The sequence below is a fragment of the Patella vulgata genome, chromosome 8 (assembly GCF_932274485.2).
Source record: "Patella vulgata chromosome 8, xgPatVulg1.2, whole genome shotgun sequence".
Taxonomy (NCBI): domain Eukaryota; kingdom Metazoa; phylum Mollusca; class Gastropoda; family Patellidae; genus Patella; species Patella vulgata.
The window spans coordinates 47,924,440-47,945,884 of record NC_065886.2 but is presented as its reverse complement, the minus strand read 5'-3'; the positions used below and the strand labels follow the sequence as shown (position 1 = coordinate 47,945,884).

The 21,445-nt window shown below is 36.4% G+C and overlaps 1 protein-coding gene across 2 annotated transcripts in view; it reads right to left on the bottom strand.

Moving 5' to 3' along the window:
- LOC126829638 (cystathionine beta-synthase) overlaps window positions 1–21,445 on the bottom strand; it is a 196,491-nt gene that overhangs the window by 150,137 nt on the left and 24,909 nt on the right. For both annotated transcript variants that reach the window (XM_050559636.2, XM_056102637.1), the window contains exons 3-5: window positions 19,309–19,415; window positions 12,794–12,928; window positions 9,221–9,300 (exon numbers count right to left, since the gene is read on the bottom strand). In XM_050559636.2, the coding sequence (XP_050415593.1) occupies window positions 9,221–9,300; window positions 12,794–12,928; window positions 19,309–19,415 (322 nt within the window). The remainder of the gene's footprint in view (window positions 1–9,220; window positions 9,301–12,793; window positions 12,929–19,308; window positions 19,416–21,445) is intronic.

Here is a 21,445-nt window from a genome sequence, read left to right as displayed (position 1 = left end):
TAAGTTTCATCAAAATCGGATAACCAGCGGCTGCCAGGCAGGATACGCCCACATTTTCGACAGATGGAAAGAAAGTGATTTTTCCTGCAATCAAGGGCCATAATTCAGGAATTTACAATTTGATATGCACGAATATTGAAAGGAACCGAGATCTTTGGGTTATAAACTTACATTTCAAGTTTCAACAAAATCGGATAAAAATTGTGACCTCTATAGGGTCCACAACCTTGATATACCATATTTTTATGCTATTTGAGAACAAACGGCGGCCTGTTTATCTGTTAGTTTTGGGCCGATTTTCATGAAATTCGAACTCAGTCGTCCTTAGAGTGTAACGGTGAGATAATAATACGTTTTTTTAAATCGGATAACCAGAGTTATGGCCCTTGATCACTTTGAAAAATCTTGTGGATGCTCTAATGACCAAAGTTATCATTCAATTGACTTTAGATTGATAAACAGAGTTTAAGGTCTTGAGACGAACAAGTATATTGATTTTCAATGTATTTTGATAACTTGAACAGCTAAATAAATGATATTAAATGTTTCGTATACTAAACGTTAGCATGGAGCAGAACTAAAAGCCAAAGAAATTCTAATGATTTTCTGACAATTACTTAATGAGTTTTTAGTGTATTATAAATGTTTCATTACCGACAATAGAAAAAATATGCGACAATAAAAAAAATATGCGACAACTCTTGTTGTGACTGCTTGGATGACTTAGCTGCTGTGGGCGTATGTTTCGTTGCCTGGCAACCTATTCAAATTTTGGGGTCGGGTCAATGAACCCTATCAACTCGGCGCTCTTCGATATTTTGTTCCGGTATTAACTCACTTTGCCAAAAAATGTGATATAACCAAAGTTATCGTGCCTCAAAGCATCAACCAATCAGATTGCTTATCTCTGCTTACCGTTATTTCTTCTTTACGTTAGAAATCTTCCATAGAAAACAATTTCGTCTGCTTTTTATCGTGTGTTACTATTTTTGTTCAATCGGACACATGTGGAAATTAACGAATAAACTCGATTAACTAGACACACCCAATATAAACTATAATATTATATGGGAATTCTTACTTTGATTTCTTTTTTTACAATACATTTACATGTATTTATTTTTCGATATTGTATTTACAATACGTGGGGGATACACTGGATTTATTTTTTTCAAATTGAATACTGATATAAATACTCGAAATTGACATGTCTCGCAACATGAGTGGTACTACTAGATTCCTTATTTCTAGTTTAATAGTCCCTATTCATAGAGTTATGTCCCTGTGTTATATAGTATAATATAATTATATAGTATTGTGTCTGGGTAGGTCGAGAAGAAAATGTCACACAGAGAATTCAGTTTTGTTTATAAAATTTTATTTGACATTTTGTACACATTGAAAGTGTTGAGAAAGCCAACAGTGAGGCTGATGTCCCCCACCGAAATCCCAAAATAAATAGATGACACACATTAATTAATCGCTTACCCTGAGCAGAAAATGCTCATTATCAAACTTAGTCAAGGATTGATGTAATGAAACTATACACCAAGTTTCATCACTCTCACTTAATTAAAACTAAGTTATCGTGTCCAAAAGTATCAACCAATCAAATTGCTTATTTCTGCTTACCCTAAGCAGAAAATGCTCATCTTCGAACTCCATCAAGGCACTGACCTAATAAGCACCTACACCAAGTTTGAAGATTCTAGCCCGATTAGGAAAGTTATTGTGTTCCAAGGTCTCGGCCAATCAAATTGCTTATCGCTCGGCTTACCCTGAGCAGAAAATGCTCAATATCAAACTTAGTCAAGGTATTGATGTAATGAAACTATACACCAAGTTTCATCACTCTCACTTAATTAGAACTAAAGTTATCGTGTCCCAAAGCATCAACTGTGACAGACAGACGGACGGACGGACTGCAAATCAAAAACGTTAGATTTTAATTTTTGATTAGCATCAGACAAAATATGTATCGCAAATTGTGCTGCGATACTGATTGTCGGCAACCATGTACGCAATACCAAAGAGGCATTAGAGAAACGTTGATCATAGCGAGCATGCACGCCTATCTAAAGACTTGTCGAATGATAAATTGCACAGTAAAACAGTTTTACTAACCAAATTTTGATTTAAAACGGAAGTGTCAGAAAAAGCCTGCTGATCCTTGATTATACACCTTTTGGTGCAGTTATCACAACTATCGAGATAACACACCAATTAAATAATACACACCTTTGACATTCATTTTTTACCTGTCAGTTAATTAACACACCGCTACAGAAAACGCACCATCGCACAGTTTTTCAGTCAATTTCTCGCCCATGTTAATTAACACACCTTATTTACAATTTTAACGCGGTGCCGAGTAATAATCAGGAAATTAATTTTCTTTCGATAGACATACAGATAACATACTAGACAAGTGATTTTTATACGGTCCATGCACAGATCACACTGATAAATTGGTATCGTTTAATTTTGAGTAAATACCGCTAATTTCTGTTCTGTGTTGAAATATTCATAACTATAGTGTATCCAATTTAAATCTTAGTGTTTAATTTTGATTACCAAGCATCTAATTAACTAGTGTTTAGTTTGTCGACACATGTTTAATTATAAGCTTCCCACTTAATTATCACGACTATTCAATAATTAGTTGGACCGTTCAATTTCCCCAAGCCGTGATTAAAATTAGTCAAGGTGTCCAATTACGTAAGGTGTTCAATTTTGTTGTCAAACATCCAATTTCACGTGCGATGTTCAGATATTACGATGTGTTTAGTTGTGGGTCATCGTTCAGTTTTGCCGCAAAATGTATATTTTACCGCACGATGTTAGATTCGCTGAACAATGTTTAAATACGGTGAAATTTTTTTTAGGATTCATACGACGGCAGGTATCTGTATGCCTGTCATTGTCAGGGTATTATTTTTCAAGATCACTACAGTGAAACAGATGTTGGATTTTTAATGGCTACGGGACGAAGCAAAGCTTTCGTTCACATTCATAAAACGTGTATCTATATATCCATTTAAAACAGTATTTCCCACACTGACATAACACATCCACGAATGATAAATCTCACGCATCTGATTTACGTGTGTACACGTCAACTCCCTGCTCTGTTAAATCCTTTTGTTTAAATGTCTTCGCAATTAAGACTAGCAGCATCGGTGTTGCACCAATTACATCATACAGGATCTATAGAAAGCATTTCGGGTTGAGGGGTTGTGCGATTATCTGGGGCAATAAAAATAGAACGCTTGTAGAATTAATACACATGTGTCAGAAGCTAACAGTATGTCTATTGTGTAAGACAAAACGTGAAAATAAACTAATAATTCGATCTATTTATTTCTTTTTAAAATTATGGCTCAGCCCTTTTTCACTGAAAAATCAAATAAAACCTACTAAATACATTTCATGCTAATATGTAACGCATAACTTTACCAAACTTTATTTCAGAGAAAACCAATTTAACCAGCGGCTGCCAGGCAGGATACGCCCACATTTTGCAAGAGATGGATAGAGAACAAGCTAAACAAAAAGCGATTTTTTTAACAATAAAGGGCCATAATTCAGGATGTTACAGTCCGACATGCGCGAATATCGACAGGAACCAAGACAACAATTCTTTTCGTGCCCAAAGCAAATCTCAAGTATTCAGATTCTGTTATGCATACAACAGCAAGCTGGGTTGCAACAAGGGTTCGACCTGTTTGTACGCTCATAAATGTCAAAGATGCCGGGGAGCACATGCCCGGATATCGTGTTCCAACCTGCCCAAAACCTTTAGGCACGAAGACAGGATGTCTGACAATAGGTATAAAACTCAAGGAGGACAAAAACCTCAGAAAAGTGGTCCTTCATCCAGTAAATAAGACCCTCAACGAATTATCTTGCGACCAAATTCTAGCCAAGTATAGTTTAACGAACACAATAGATAAATTGCCTACTCCTATTAACCCAATGCGTTTGGCTTTTTGGCTTCAAGGTTTCGATCTAGATATTACAAAATTTTTGTTAGCCGGTTTTACTTTTGGTTTCTGCATACCTTTCGAAGGTACTCAACAATTTCGTAGTTGTAACAATTTGATCTCTGCACAGCAACATCCCACAATCTTGCGAGAAAAAATTGACAAAGAACTTCAGGCAGGCAGGGTGGCTGGTCTTTTGACGTCCCACCTTTTGAGAACTTTCAGGTGTCCCCTTTAGGAGAAGTGCCAAAAAAGGCTCCGGGCGAGTTTCGGTTAATCCAACATTTGAGTTTTCCCGATGGGTCAGCTATAAACGATGGTATCCCCGAAGAACTGTCTACTGTCCAATATCAAACAGTTGCGGAGGCAGTTCACATGGTTCAGACATTAGGTCCTGGGTGTTTTTTGTGTAAATGTGACATGGAAAATGCCTACCGGCAACTCACCATTCATTTAAACAGTCAGCACCTTTTAGGTTTTAAAGTAGATGGGAAGTATTACTATGATCGTTCGTTGCCCATGGGTTTGAGTTTTTCGGCTCGATTATTTGAAATTTTTAGTTCTTCAATACACTGGATCATGGAAAACAAGTTTGAGGGCACTCGATGCATTCATGTGCTGGATGATTTTTTATTTGCAGCCAAAACTCAGCAGTCATGCCACACAGTATTATCAAATTTTGAACAATTATCTCAGGACATAGGCATTCCGTTGAAACAAGAAAAAACAGTTCCACCTTGCAATATATTAAGTTTTTTGGGACTCGAATTTGACACAATAGCTATGCAGCTTCGCTTACCAGAGGATAAGTTGATAAAACTTCAAAATTTAATAACTGACATGAAATCCAGGCGCAAAACAACTTTATTACAACTTCAATCACTTTTAGGACTTTTGAATTTTGCCTGTGCGGTGGTAATTCCGGGTCGACCTTTCATGAGACGAATTATTGATTTAACTCTCGGCTTAAAAAAGCCTCATTATCATAGGAAGTTAAATTCGGCCGCCAGGGCCGATTTGGACGCTTGGAGTATTTTCATAAACCATTTTAATGGAAGGGCGTTGATAATCCCCCAATTTTCGCGGTCCTCCAGGTCTTTGAACATGTTTTCAGATGCAAGCAATGTGGGTTTTGCTGCTGTATTAAAAAATCATTGGTTTTCACTTCCAGCTTCTAATAACTGGTTGGAATACTCGATTACGTACAGAGAGTTGTTGCCTATAGTAAACGCAGTCCAACTTTGGTCGTCAATTTTGCAAAACTCCAGAATTTGTTTTCATTGTGATAATTTAGCAGTGGTGCATTTGCTTAATAAGCAGACATCTAGAGAACCTAATATCATGAGACTTATTCGTTTGTTTGTTGTGAAAATTATGGAATTTAATATTTTGTTTACTGCCCGCCATGTTCCTGGAGTGTCTAATATTCAATCAGATTTACTATCTCGATTACAGGTGAACGAATTTCAACACAGCTTCCCACACATGGATCCCTCACCTACAGTAGTTCCACAGTATCTATTACAGATCTGAACACTGTTGCAGGAAATTTAGTGACAGATTCGTTAACCCCTGGGTCAAGACGGTCTTATCGTTTAGCTTTCCGTCACTATAACAAATTTTGCAATCAGTTTTACCCTTCACAGGCAGTTTTTCCAATATCAATAACTATGTTGTGTAATTTCCTAGCATATTGTTTCTCTAATCCTTTGGCAGCAAGCACAGTCAATTCTTACGTCTCCGCCTTAAATTTTATTCAAAAATTAACTGGGGGTCCAGATGTTTCCCAGAATTTCGTTTTGCGTAGATTAATAAGGGGTTATCAGAATAGAGCGGTATCCTATGACCAGCGTTTGCCTATTACACAACCCATTCTAGCTCAGTTGGTAACGGTTTTGGGTGGCCTAGGTTTGTCATTTTTCCTGAAAAAATTATTTACAGCTATGTTTCTTCTGGCATTTGCAGCATTTTTACGGATTGGGGAAATGACAGACTCCCCGAACAACCTGCAAACGCAAAATATTGTCTTTCAAAAAGCCACTGATACTGGTGTAATTTCATCTTTAGAAATTCATATGCAAAATTTTAAACACAAGAGGGGTAACAACTATCCAATTCTGACAATCCTAAACTATGCCCAGTGCAAGCGCTTTTAGACTACCTTACTTTCCGCCGCCAATCAAGTTTGTGGTTGTTTACATTCATGAATTCGACGCCAATTTCACGTCATTTTTTTATGCGCCACCTCAATTTAGCTGTTCAAGCATGTGGTCTAAATTGCGCACGTTATAAACATCATAGTTTCCGCATAGGTGCTGCTACGACAGCAGCTGCTAAAGGGATCCCCTTTTCCCAAATACGTCTTCTAGGTCGATGGCAGTCAGAAGCTTTCCAAAAATATATTAGGATTCCAGTGCTTAAACTCTAGATCACTCCTGTTGTCCCACTATGCCATTTCAATGTCAACCGGTGACAGATTTTTGTACAATTTTTACTGAGAAGATTGGGTTATCAGTATTTTAGTCACCGGTTGGTTTTCGGAGAATTGCCCAATTAACAAAACTCGTGAAAGTTTTTTGTCTTTTTCTGGGAATATTTAAGTTTACAATTATTGTGTTTAATTTGTTTTTGTACAGGTCTTTACTGAGAACATTGGGTTATCAGTGATGGCCTTTTTAGTCACCAGCGTGTTTTTTACACGTGTTAATGTTAATGTTGATGGTGTTTGTTTTAGGTTTAATTAATAATATACAGGTCATGGGATGGGGGGAAATTGTTGTTTGAAATCAACAATTTTTGTGGCCGTAGTAGATACCCCATCTTTTGCACAAGGGGACACTTAATGCATGTTTAAATTGTATTTGTGCTATATTGAACCATTTTGATATTAATATATTTTATGTTTTAGTATGTTTCATTTCCATGTTGGAAAAATTGTGTTATTTATTTTGCCCAGTATTTGTTATTAGTCAATGATATGAGGCAAATAAATGACCATTTCAATTCAAACAAATGCTTTTTCGTATGTACAAAACATAGCCATTCCAGGGCACGGGGGATACAAAAGATCTATTTCATATTGTGAAATAGAATTTGTATTGCAGTACAGGGGAGGTAACTCTTGTTATCATTCCTCAACTGCTTCATTTTGAACAAAGCACGAGGCATTACTGCAGCAAAGAAAATGTTGTCAACACAAATAGTACAGGTTTTTTTAAGATAAGAGTTGTCAACACCACCTTCCTTCCCCTCCTCCACCAGTTAGTTTTTACACATATAACGATTTTCAATTGTTTGTTTACTTTTCCTTGCTTTTTCTATAATTGTGGATTTTATACCTAGTTTTTATACCTTTAATTTATTCTCAATTGCCATTGCAATTTTGAATAAGGGTGAATTTTATAAGTATTAATTATGAACATGTTTTGGTTTTTTTTTTTTGGTGCCGTAGTAGATACCCCATCTTTTGCACAAGGGGACACTTAATGCATGTTTAAATTGTATTTGTGCTATATTGAACCATTTTGATATTAATATATTTTATGTTTTAGTATGTTTCATTTCCATGTTGGAAAAATTGTGTTATTTATTTTGCCCAGTATTTGTTATTAGTCAATGATATGAGGCAAATAAATGACCATTTCAATTCAAACAAATGCTTTTTCGTATGTACAAAACATAGCCATTCCAGAGCACGGGGGATACAAAAGATCTATTTCATATTGTGAAATAGAATTTGTATTGCAGTACAGGGGAGGTAACTCTTGTTATCATTCCTCAACTGCTTCATTTTGAACAAAGCACGAGGCATTACTGCAGCAAAGAAAATGTTGTCAACACAAATAGTACAGGTTTTTTTAAGATAAGAGTTGTCAACACCACCTTCCTTCCCCTCCTCCACCAGTTAGTTTTTACACATATAACGATTTTCAATTGTTTGTTTACTTTTCCTTGCTTTTTCTATAATTGTGGATTTTATACCTAGTTTTTATACCTTTAATTTATTCTCAATTGCCATTGCAATTTTGAATAAGGGTGAATTTTATAAGTATTAATTATGAACATGTTTTGGTTTTTTTTTTTTGGTGCCGTAGTAGATACCCCATCTTTTGCACAAGGGGACACTTAATGCATGTTTAAATTGTATTTGTGCTATATTGAACCATTTTGATATTAATATATTTTATGTTTTAGTATGTTTCATTTCCATGTTGGAAAAATTGTGTTATTTATTTTGCCCAGTATTTGTTATTAGTCAATGATATGAGGCAAATAAATGACCATTTCAATTCAAACAAATGCTTTTTCGTATGTACAAAACATAGCCGACTGCCTACACATGAACATAAACAGTTCATCTGGGCGGCTTAACTGACAGCCCCATTTCACTCGCAAAGAGATACACTGTCAAAAGTGAAAATCAACGTTTTTGATTTTTGTCTTAATAATGAGAAATTGCTCCAACAATCCTCAGACATTCAGCAATTTGTCGTGCCATGCTCCTAATCAACCGTCCAATCATGATTTGGGGCAATCTGACCCACTCATCTTGCAGTGCCACGGCCAATTCTTGCAGTGTTGTCGGTTGACGTTGTCGTTATGGTCCGATACATGCCAATATCGAAATTGGATAAAAATTGTGACCTGTAGAGTGTCCACAAACAATTGTGGACGGACATCCGGAAAGATGGACAGGGGTGATGACAATATACATCCACTTGAAAATGTGGGCATGTAAAAAGGAATTGTATAATCATATATTAAGTTTAATTTTTAATAAAGCATGGGGATATCATAAGCATGTTAATTCAATGTTTATGTGGCATGTACTATATTAGATGAGATTGAAAGAGCATTTTAGATTAGAGGTTACAGAACCACAAGTAAGGTGGAATTAATAAGTCGAACAGAACTGTTCTTCAGACTGAAAGGCGACGCCAGGAAACTGAAAGGTCCGACTAATTATTGAACAGTTGTGATAATTAAGCGGGACGCTTATAATTAAACACGTCGACAAAATAAACACTAGTCAATTAGACGCTTGGTAATCAAAATTAAACCCTGAGATTTAAATTGGATACAAGTATAAATTGAACACTATTACCCGAAATTCAATTATAGTTATGAATATTTCAACACAGAACAGAAATTAGCAATATTTACGCAAGATTAAACAATACCAATTTACCAGTGTCTGCCCCTTAAGTTCTCAGTGATTTAACAGCTAACTAACATACCTTTTCCATGCTCATTTTTTCAGGCATCACAATAATGCATCTATATCCTTTCACAGCAGCTGCTAATGCTAAACCAATCCCTGTAATAATAAAATACCGTAGATAAAAAGAACATTAGTCTTCTAACAATAATATGCAAACATCCAGACTCATATATGACTAATGCTATGACTAATGCAGAGGAGAACTAAGGAAGGCATGACTAAAGGAGAGTGGGAGGGAGGTTTAACATCCACTTGACACAAACTAAGTCATTTCAGGACTAACATATGGTTCAATTTTTTCCATTAATTCACTTGCATGTAAGGGTCTTTAGCAGCGGGAGGAAACTGGAGGACCAGAAGAAACGCACAAGGTTGGACAGGCAACCCTATTCCTTGTCACATACACCCGGGGAATCAATAATTAAAGTACAATGTTCGTGTCCACCAATATTACATGTGTGATAGAACTTGTTAAACACATTCCATATATAATATTAACACAGAGTTCATTGCGCAACAAAGATTTGAAGAAACAGGAAGTGGTGCAAAAAATGGAAAACTTGAGTTATCCTTGTATATAACTGACTGAAGTAGAGAGGGATAACAGATACACAATCGAATTTCAGCTCACTGATAATTCCTTTGAAGACGAAAAGTTTTTATATGAGACTGTAAGAGGATGTCTGTTCGAATCTGACAATTCATAAAAAGAATTGACTGTCACAAGATAAGTAAAAGCCAGGAAAATAGAAAGTCATTTACCGTAGCAATGATCACATGGATGGATGGACAGACAGGGGCGACGACAATATATGTCCACATGAAAATAGGGGCATACAGAAATTACAGACCAGTTTCAAATCTATCTTTCATTTCTAAAGTCATTGAAAAAATCATTGCGGATCAACTAAAAGACTACACGAATAAACATAATCCACTAGAAATTTATCAGTCGGCTTATAGAGATCTGCACAGTCAGAGACAGTCTGAACAAGGGTTTACAATGATATTCTTCGTACCGTGGACAAAAAATATGTTATTCTATTTGTATTATCAGCCTCTTTTGACACCATAAATCATCAACATCTCCTGCAGGATAAAGGATAAAACTATCTGATTCATCATTGGAGCTTATCACATCCTAATTAACATGCAGACCGCAATTAGTGTGTGTTGGGGGTTCAAAATCTCAACCAACAGTACTGCTGTATGGGGTTCCCCAAAGATCAGACCTCGGTTCAATTCTAAACGATTCTGTTAACCAGCGGTTGCCAAGCAAGATACGCCCACATTTTGCAAGAGATGGATAAAAACAAAAGCGATTTTTCTTACAATCAGGGGCCATAATAAAGAAAGTTATGGTCTGAAAAAACGCAAATTTCGAAAGGGACTGAGATCTTTGGGATAAAAAGATATATTTTAAGTTCCATCAAAATAGGATAAAAATAGTGACCTTTCGATTTTCCCCTCGTCATTATGGTTGAATAGTAATATATTTAAACAGTTTTTAAAATCGGATAAAAAATTGTGACCTCTAGAGAATCGACAAACTAAAAAGCATGATTTTTCGTACAAGATCTTTGGGACATAAACATACATTTAAAGTTTCATCAAAATCCGACTTCTAGAGGGTACACAACCTTCATATGACATACTTTTACACTATTTGCGTACAAGGAGCCACCATTTTGTCAGGCAAGTTTGATCTGATTTTCACGAAATTAGAACTAAACCATCATTGGGGTGTAATGGTGATAAATTTAAACGTTTTTTCAACTTGGATAAAAATCTTGACCTTTAGAGGGTCCACAAGCTAAAAACCTGATTTTTCATACAATCAGGGGCCATAATCCAGGAAGTTACAGTCCGATATGCGCAAATATCAAGACAAACCTCGATCTTTGGATTATAAACATTCATTTCAAGTTTCATCAAAATTGGATAAAAATTGTGACTTCTAGAGTGTCCACAACCTTGGTATTACATACTTTTACACTATTTGTGTATAAGGAGCAGCCATTTTGTCCAACAGTTTCATTCAGATTTTTACGAAATTCAAACTCAACCTTCATTGATGTGTAATGGTGATATATTTAAACGTTTTTTAAAATTGAATACAAATTGTGACCTCTAGTGGATCTACAAGCTAACAATGTGATTTTTCGAACAATCAGGGGCCATAATCCAGGAAGTTAGATTCAGATATGCACGATTCTCAAAAGGAACCAAGATCTTTGTGATATAAACAAAAATTTAGATAAATTGGATAAAAATTGTGGCCTCTAGAGGGTCCACAATCTTGATATAACATATTTTTATACTATTTGCGTACAAGGAGCTGCCATTTTGTCCCGCAGTTTTGGTCCGAACATTCAAACACAACCATCCTCAGGGTGTAACGGTGATATTTCACACGTTTTTTTAAATTGGATAAAATTTGTGACCTTTAGAGGTACCACAAGCTAAAACCGCGATTTTTAGTAAAATTAAGGGCCATAATTCAGGAAGTTACAATACGACATGTGCGAATATCGAAAGGAACTAGGATCTTAGGGATATAAACATGTATCTCAAGTTTCATCAAAATCAGATCAAAATTGTGACCTCTAGAGGGTCCACAACCTTGGTATACCAGATGTTTAAACTATCTGTGTAGAAGGGGTGGCCATTTTTGACCGGCAGTTTTGGTCCGATTTTCACGAAATTTGAACTGATCCAACTTTACGGTGTAACAGTGATATGTTCGAACGGTGTTTTAAATCGGATAATAGTTGTGACCGTGATTTTTCATACAATCAGTCGCCATAATTCAGGAATTTACGTTCAGATATGCGTGAATATCGACAGGAACGACGATCTTTGGATTCTGATCATACATTTCAAGTTTCATCAAAATCGGATAAAAATTGTGACAACTAGAGTGTCCACAACCTTGTTATTACATACTTTTACACTATTCGCGTACCAGGAGCAGCCATTTTGTCTGGCAGTTTGGGTCAGATTTTTACGAAACTTGAACTCAAAATTCATTGATGTGTAACAGTGATATATTTAAATGTTTTTTAAAATTGAATACAAATTGTGATTTCTAGCAATATAAAAACTGTAGCCACTGTTGCGATCACAAATATTTCTGCTAAGAGGAAAAAAATTCTAGAATGGAATTTTGCAGAGTGCTGAATATCAATAGGGTTTGTTCTCTCATGACCACTACACACCAAATTTGAAAAGAATCTGTCAAAAATTCTAGCCTCTATCAGTCACCTTCACGTGGTTTTCAGAAAAGGGGCATTACTCTGGTACGGAAGCTTGCAGAATGGTGAATATCTATGGGGTTTGTCCTTTCACACCAAATTTGAAAAGTATGCGCTAAAAAATGTAGTCTCTAATGTGTCCACATGCAAATCGCTGACGAACCAACAAACAAGGGTGACTGTATAAATATAAATTTGTAAATTAATCAGCCCTTTTGCCATTAGCATATATTTATTTCTTTGCATTTTGATTGGCAAATTGTATATTGCCTCAATACTGGCTTCAACACAAGAGTTGATGTCTGAGGGGGCAACAATAAAAACTTTCTGTGTACCTGTGTTTCCTGATGTAGGTTCTATTAAAACATCACCTGACTTTAAATATCCTCTAGCTTCTGCATCTTCTATCATTCTCAAACCAATTCTATCTTTAACACTTCCACCAGAGTTAAAAAATTCACATTTTGCCACTGAAATTGAAAAGATAGGTTGCCAGGCAATGAAATATATACGGCCAAAGAAGATAAGTCGTCTGAGCAGTTGCCATGGGTTGTTACATATTTATTCTTTTCCAGGTTGTGGGCATTTACAAGACACCAACCGGCAGTTGCCATGCAAAACCGCCCACAAGAGATAGACGAAGAACAGGGAAAATTGGTTGGACTCATCCTGTCATTGTACAAATGCTTCACATCGAATATGAATAAGCATTTGATAAGGCATGTGCCTTCAAGAAATATAACCTACGTCATGTTCACAAAATTGGAGGGGACTGGTAACTCTTGAACAGGACGTTAGCGAGAGATAATTTCAATATGGTTTGTCCTCTCACTATCCAAATGCTTTACGCTAAATTTGAGAAAAAATCTGTTAACATGCGGGTGCCATGAGATGGATGGAGACCTGGAACAAGCGGTTGCCAGGCAAGCTACGCCCACATTTTGCAAGAGATGGATAGAGAATAAGCTGAAAAAAAAACAAAAACCAGCGGCTGCCAGGTAGGATAAGCCCACATTTTGTAAGAGGTGGATAGAGAACAAGCTAAAAACAAAAACGATTTTTTGTACAATCAGGGCCATAATCCAGAAAGTTATGGTTTGAAATGCACAAAAATCAAGAGGGACTGAGATTTTTTGGAATATAAAGATATGTTTTAAGTTTCATCAAAATCGGATAAAAATTGTGACCTCTAGAGGGTCGACAAGCTTCATATTACACAATTTGCGTACAAAGAGGAGTCATTTTGTCAGGCAGTTTCATTTTCTATTTTCCCGAAATTCGAATTCAACCTTCATTATGGTGGAATGGCGATATATTTAAACAGTTCTTAAAATCAGGAAAACCAGCGGCTGCTAGGCAGGATACGCCCACATTTTCGAGAGATGGATAGAAAACAAGCTTAAACGAAAGTGATTTTTCCTACAATCAAGGGCCATAATTCAGAAAATTACAATTTGATATGCGCAAATATCGAAAGGAACCAAGATCTTTGGGTTATAAACTTACATGTCAAGTTTCAACAAAATCGGATAAAAGTTGTGACCTCTATAGGGTCAAAAACCTTGATATACCATATTTTTACGCTATTTGAGAACGAAGGGCGGCCATTTTGTCTGTCAGTTTTGGGTTGATTTTCACGAAATTAGAACTCAGTCATCCTTAGGGTGTAACGGTGATATCATAATACGTTTTTTTAAATCGGATAAAAATTATGACCTCTATAGGGTCCACAAGCTAAAAACGCGATTTTTCGTACAATCAGGGGCCATAATTCAGGAAGTTACGGTCCGATATGCGCGAATATCGAAAGGAACCAAGATCGTTGGGTTATAAACTTACATTTCAAGTTTCAACAAAATCGGATAAAAAATGTGACCTCTACAGTGTTCACAATCTAAAAACATGATTTTTCATGCAATCAGGGGCCATAATCCATGAAGTTATGGTCCGATACATGCCAATATGGAAAGGAAGCGAGATCTTAGAGTGATAAACCTATATTTCAAGTTTCACAAACAATTGTGGACGGACGGACGGACAGACGTGGGCGACGACAATATATGTCCACATGAAAATGTGGGCGTATAAAAATTGTGACCTCTAGAAAATCAGCAACCTAAAAATGCGATTTTTGAACAATCAGAGGCCATAATCCTGGAAGTTACGTTTGGATATGCGCGATTATCAAAAGGAACCACGATCTTAGTGTGTAACGGTGATATATTCACATGTTTTTTTAAATCAGATAAAAACGTGATATTTTGTACAATCAAGGGCCATAATTCAGGAAGGTTTGGTACAATTTTCACGAGGGTGCAACAGTGGTGTGTAACAGTGATATATATGAACGTATTTTAAAATCAGATAATTGTGACCTCTAGAGGGACCACAAGCTGAAAACGTGATTTTTCGTACAATCAGGGGCCATAAATCAGGAAGTTACGATCCGATATGCCCAAATATTGACAGGAACCAAGATCTTTGGGTTATAACTTTCATTGCAAGTTTTATCACAATCGGATCAAAATTCTGGCCCCTAGAGGGTCCACAACTTTGATATACCAGATGTTTACACTATTTGCGTACGAGGGGAGGCAATTTTGTCTGGCAGTTTTGGTCCGATTTTCTTGAAATTCAAAATTACGGTGCAACGGAGATATATTCGAATGTTTTTTTAAATCGGATAATAATTGTGATCTCTAGAGTGACCACAAGCTAAAAATGCAATTTTTCGTACAATCAGGGACCATAATTCAGGAAGTTATGGTCCGATATGCGCGAGATCTGTGGGTTATAAACATACATTTCAAGTTTAAACCAAATCGGATAAAAATTGTGACCTCTACAGTGTTCACAAGCTACAGTGTTCATAATCCATGAAGTTACAGTCGGAAACATGCCAATATCGAAAGGTACCGAGATCTTAGGGCGATAAACCTATATTTCAAGTTTCATTGAAATCAGAAATCAGTGTTCATAAACAATTGTTACAAGTTTTTAAGCAAAGAGGAGATAACTCCAGAACCATAAGTTGAAGAAAGCTGAAGATCTTCTTATGACCCCAATGCTTACAACCAAATCTAAAAGAATTTCATTTAAAGATACATTCCTGTGTACAAACTGGGTTATTTAATGGTATATATGGACTAAAAACATATTCAAGGTAATTAATTTGTCATAATTTGTCATAATTTTGCTTCAAATCCTTCTCAAACATTGTAATTGCGAAGGAATGCCCTGCTATAAATATTAGATCAAACCAGGTTATGTTTACGTCACGTGACTTACCTTTCTTGGATGACAGAGGAGAATTCATTGCATACATAAGACGATGGTGTCTTTAATCACTTACTATTTATTACAAATATCGAATCCTAATTAAATTCTCGGATTATTCACTACCCGCGCCTTTTTCCGTCATTTTTATCTCAGAAAGTGTTGTACGTCTAACTCTTCATAAAGTTTATCAACTTGTACATCAAGTGCTCAATGTTCGCGTGTGACCTTTGACATCACCTGTGCAGAAATTCCTAATCGTCGGGCTGTCGATTAGGGGAACCCTTATATTTTTGTCTTGTATACGCTCCATGAGTGTGTTTCGGGGAATCCAGTATTTTTCTAGTAAGATTGGATATCTCTACTTTCCATATATACCGAAATTGCCATACTTTTATTGGAAATAACCACCCGATAAATACTTTTCTGGGAACCCATCTTTAACATATAGCCTTCACATTTTTCGTAAAAGGCAGGGAAATGTAATGAAATTGGGTTTAACGTTCTACTGTTCTACTCCAACTGGGCTATTGAAGCCGGGCATATGGTGATACAGTATGCTATGAGAGAAATTTTGCCCAGACAGCAGCACTACGGCCTACTCATAGGCGTAGGAGCCGGGGGGGCAAATTTATTTTCGGGCAATGAAAAATTCGACGACTTTTTTTTTCTATTAACGTTTAGAGAAAAAATATAACTAACTTATTTCTATGAGATCCACACTGCCCGAAAAGTATTTTCTCGTCTTTTTCTTGTCCACTGCATGCCCGAAAATATGCCCGAAGCTCTCTTATGATAGGTATGCCCGAAAAAACGGTATTGCCCGAAAACAGCAGAGGAAACGAGCCAAATGGAAAACTGCTAGGAAACAGCCAGTTGCCAATGTTGCCAGGGTGGATTCGCCCGTTTTCGGTGGTGTGGCAGTGACCAAAACACTATATCAGCTGATATAGTGACCTTGCCCTTCGTTGTTCTTAGTATATTATCTTAAGATGTTTACACTTATCTGTGTACATCAAGCAGAGATCTATGCCTGTACACTGTACATGTCATTCTCTCAAACCACCCACACACTGTGGCGGTGTATAGTAGAATATAATCCATAGTCACATTATACATTGCAGATCGAAGTAGAGGTACCTATATCGCATTTAAAACTTTTGATTCAGTACCGGAATTTAAATTGTTTTCAAAAATTAAAATTACTAGATATACGGATGAGACGATATTTTAGTGTGTTCATTGATTTAAAACTATTACACGTACGGTGAATGTTGCTATTGTTTGCTTTCATGTGCATCTCGGGCAATTTTTTTTTCTGCACACGGGCCGATATTTTTTGCGTTTGGGAGCATTGTGTGAAACAATAGTTCATAGTATTGCATAATATTATACATACAAAACCACCTAGTAACAAAATATTTGGGAAAAAAAAGTGATGCGTCGCGTAAATTTTTAATTTCCGTCCTAGTCCGGACTTTTTTCTGTATGCAAATGAGCTTCGTCGTAGATCCCATATAAGGTATATGTTCTAATATGCTAAGTTCTATTATGCATTTGCCTACAATGCAAAATGCAAAATGGAGAAATGCAATGTGCAAAATAACTATTATACCGTATTTTGTATTATTAAAAAGTGTATTCTGTATTTCAACACCGTGACAATGGTATTGTGAAGCAATGGAAAATGCAAATTGTAAAACTAAAATACGTATTTTGAACTGCTGACATATGCATTTTGCACCGTAAACAATGAAATAATATTGGCACCGTTATACTTCCATAAATTTCTTGTTACCAGATATTAGCAATATAGCTCCTTTACTGTATAGTTTCACTACCAGGTACTTCAAAACATTGGTTCAGTTCGATCGAAAACATTTTCTGCTTAGAATGTTTTTAGGTTAATCTTTATAACACCATTTTAGATAGTTGCAGACAATTTCAAGAAAATTCAGTATGGGAATTTATTCAATCTAATCTATTTGGATTATATATTCACAGAAATGTATTTGCAGTATCGGAATAATGAGTGCATTTGACGGGCTAGATCTATTTGTTAAGGCCAACTCAATTTTCGTTAAGGTGACTGGGATGTAAATAAGGTTAGGGGATGTGATTGTTGGCGAGATTGTAGGTTAGGGTTAGGATTGGCGCTAGCCCTGTATACATCTTGTGACCATTGTCCAAACTTGAAGTTGGCCTTAATCAATTACATCTGACCGCATTTGACGGGGCTTCTATTAAGACGCCGTATGGACGTGCCTCTCATATTTCTAAAATGTTTTACTTTTGTTCCTGAGTCCTGATTTGTACGATCAATCTGGTGAGACGATTATCTCTGAATATCAAAATATTGTTTAATTAATCTAATACCTAGTGTTAGAATTATATTGATTTATATTATATTATATTGATTATATATAATCAATATAATATACTATATATTGATCATATTGATTTCGATATATATATTGATTATATTATATTGATTTCGGGCTATTTTCTCTTATGCCCCCCTGAATTACTTTGAGCTCCTACGCCTATGGGCCTACTCTTATATCAAATTCCAACTGCAAAAGGATCATTTACCTGCACAGGACCTCGGTTTTTCATCCCATCTAAGCGACTAGACAGCTGTCCTTGTCAGGCCCTCTGTCTTGCACCACTGACATGGGGAAACCAAGCTGGAAAATCCTGATGAACTTTCTCGACCAACACAATAATACCAGTACGTATTTCAGTAAGAGGTACATTTAAAATGTTTTCATGTATGGCTTGTCTCATTGGCAATGCATTGATTACCACTAACAATATGTCTGGAAATGGTCAAAACTGTCAAATATGCAACAATTTTAAATTGGAATTACTGGAGGGCAAATAGCCACGGAGAAGACAAGTATGGATTTGTAAAATTGGTTTGATCCAACTGACGAAAATTCGTGGAACATATAAATGACATAATACAGAGAATAGGAGACAAAACTAAAGTATAAATACAATTTGGATCTCCTTAATTTAAAAAAATGTAGAATTACTCTTGCAATATAATTAAGAAGATTTTTTTTACGGGAGCTTTTTTCTCAATTTTTAAATTGGCGTAAGTTTTTTATGGCTCCCGCACCATTTCGTAAACGTGAAGGACTGATGAAGGGATCTAGGCTAGCAAGCTAGTGCCTTACCCACTTAGCCATCGTGGCTCCCCGATTTGAAAATGAATGAAGACCCAAAACAAAGCATTATGGATGAGAGAGAGAGAGAGAAATGGGGTTTAACGTCCACTCGACACAAACTAGGTCATTTCGGGACTAACATTAGGTTTAATTTTATTTCAATAATTCACTTGCGCATAGGGGTCTTTAGCAGTGGGAGGAAACCGGAGGACCCGGAGAAAACCCACGAGGTTGGACAGGCGACCCTACTCCTTGTCACGTACAACCGGGGATTCGAAACCACGCCAGTCGACTCAATGACAGACTTTATGATACAGCGCACGCACGCTAACCATTCAGCCATCCAACCCCCCGCATTATGGATGGACTGACTTGTAAAAAATTAATAATAATTCACTTACATAGCTCACACTTAATGCCTTCTTTCTCTGATATTCTGTTTATTCTAACCAGAGGTGTATTTCCAATATTAAATAATATATTCGGCATGATAACTGGTTTTGGTGAACTAAAAATAAACAAACCAGCGGCTGCCAGGCAGGATACGCCCACATTTTGCAAGAGATTGATAGAGAACAAGCTATAAACAAACAGGATTTTTTGGACAATCAGGGGCAATAATCCAGAAAGTTATGGCCTGAGATTTGCAAATATCAAAAGGGACAGAGTTCTTCGGGATATAAGAAGATGTTTTAAGTTTCATCAAAATCGGATAAAAATTGTGACCTCTAGAGAGGGTCCACAACCTTCGTATTACACATTTTTACACAATTTGCATACAAAGAGCGGTCATTTTGTTGGGCAGTTTCATTTCGATTTTCCCGAAATATGAATTCAACCTTCATTATGGTGGAATGGTGATGTATTTAAACATTTTTTGAAATCGGAAAAAAATTGTGACCTTTAAAGAATCTGCAAGCTAAAAATGCGATTTTTCAAACAATTAGGGGCCATAATACAAGAAGTTAACTTCAGGTATCCACGATTATCCAAAGGAACCAAGATCTTAGTGTGTAATGGTGATATATTTACACGTTTTTTTTAAAAAATGCGAGAATATCGAAAGGAACCAATATCTTTGGGTTATAAACATGCATTTCAAGTTTCATCAAAATCAGATCAAAATTGTGGCCTCTAGAGGGTCCACAACTTTGATATACCAGATGTCTACACTATTTGCAGACGAGGGGCGGCCATTTTGTACAGCAGTTTTGGTCTGATTTTCATGAAATTCGAACTCAACCATCCTTAGGGTGTAATGGTGATATATTGTAACGTTTTTTTAAATCGGATAATAATTGTGACCTCTATGGGGTCCACAAGCTAAAAACTTGATTTTTCGTACAATGAGGGGCCATAATTCAGGAAGTTATAGTCCAATATGCCCAAATTTTGAAAGGAACCGAGATCTGTGGGTTATAAACATACATTTCAAGTTTAAACCAAATCAGATAAAAATTGTGACCTCTACAGTGTTCACAAGCTAAAGACGTGATTTTTCGTACAATCAAAGGCCATAATCCATGAAGTTACAGTCCGATTCATGCCAATATCGAAAGGAACCGAGATCTTAGGGTGATAAACTTATATTTCAAGTTTCATTGAAATCGGATTAAAATTTTGACCGGTAGAGTGTTCACAAACAATTGTGGATGGACGGACAGGGGCAACGACAATATACGTCCACACGAAAATGTGGGCGTATAAAAACCTTCACCAGGCAATGCAACCCCTGATAAGCATTCTTCAAGAGTTTAAGTCCACTCAACACAAACTAGGTCATTTCGGGACTTACATTTGATTTAATTTTATTTCAATAATTTGCTTGCCCATAGGGGTCTTTAGCAGTGGAAGGAAACTGGAGAACCCAGAGAAAACCCACAAGGTTGAACAGGTCACCTACTCATTGTCATGTACAAGCAGGGAATCGAAACTAGGCCAATTAACTCAATGACAGACCTAATGATACAAAGCGCACATGCTAACCACTCGGCCACCCAACTTCCCTGTAAAACATAATAAAATTTGATCTAAATTGGACAAAAGATGTGGCCTCTAGTTGGTCCACAAACTTTGTACACATATCTCATTTTGATTAAAAGATAGTGGAAACAAAATTGTGACCTTTAAAGAATCTGCAAGCTAAAAATGCGATTTTTCGAACAATTAGGGGCCATAATCCAAGAAGTTAACTTCAGGTATCCACGATTATCCAAAGGAACCAAGATCTTAGTGTGTAATGGTGATATATTCACACGTTTTTTTTTAAAAATGCGAGAATTTCGAAAGGAACCAATATCTTTGGGTTATAAACATGCATTTCAAGTTTCATCAAAATCGGATCAAAATTGTGGCCACTAGAGGGTCCACCACTTTGATATACCAGATGTTTACACTATTTGCAGACGAGGGGCAGCCATTTTGTACAGCAGTTTTGGTCTGATTTTCATGAAATTCGAACTCAACCATCCTTAGGGTGTAACGGTGATATATTGTAACGTTTTTTTAAATCGGATAATAATTGTGACCTCTATGGGG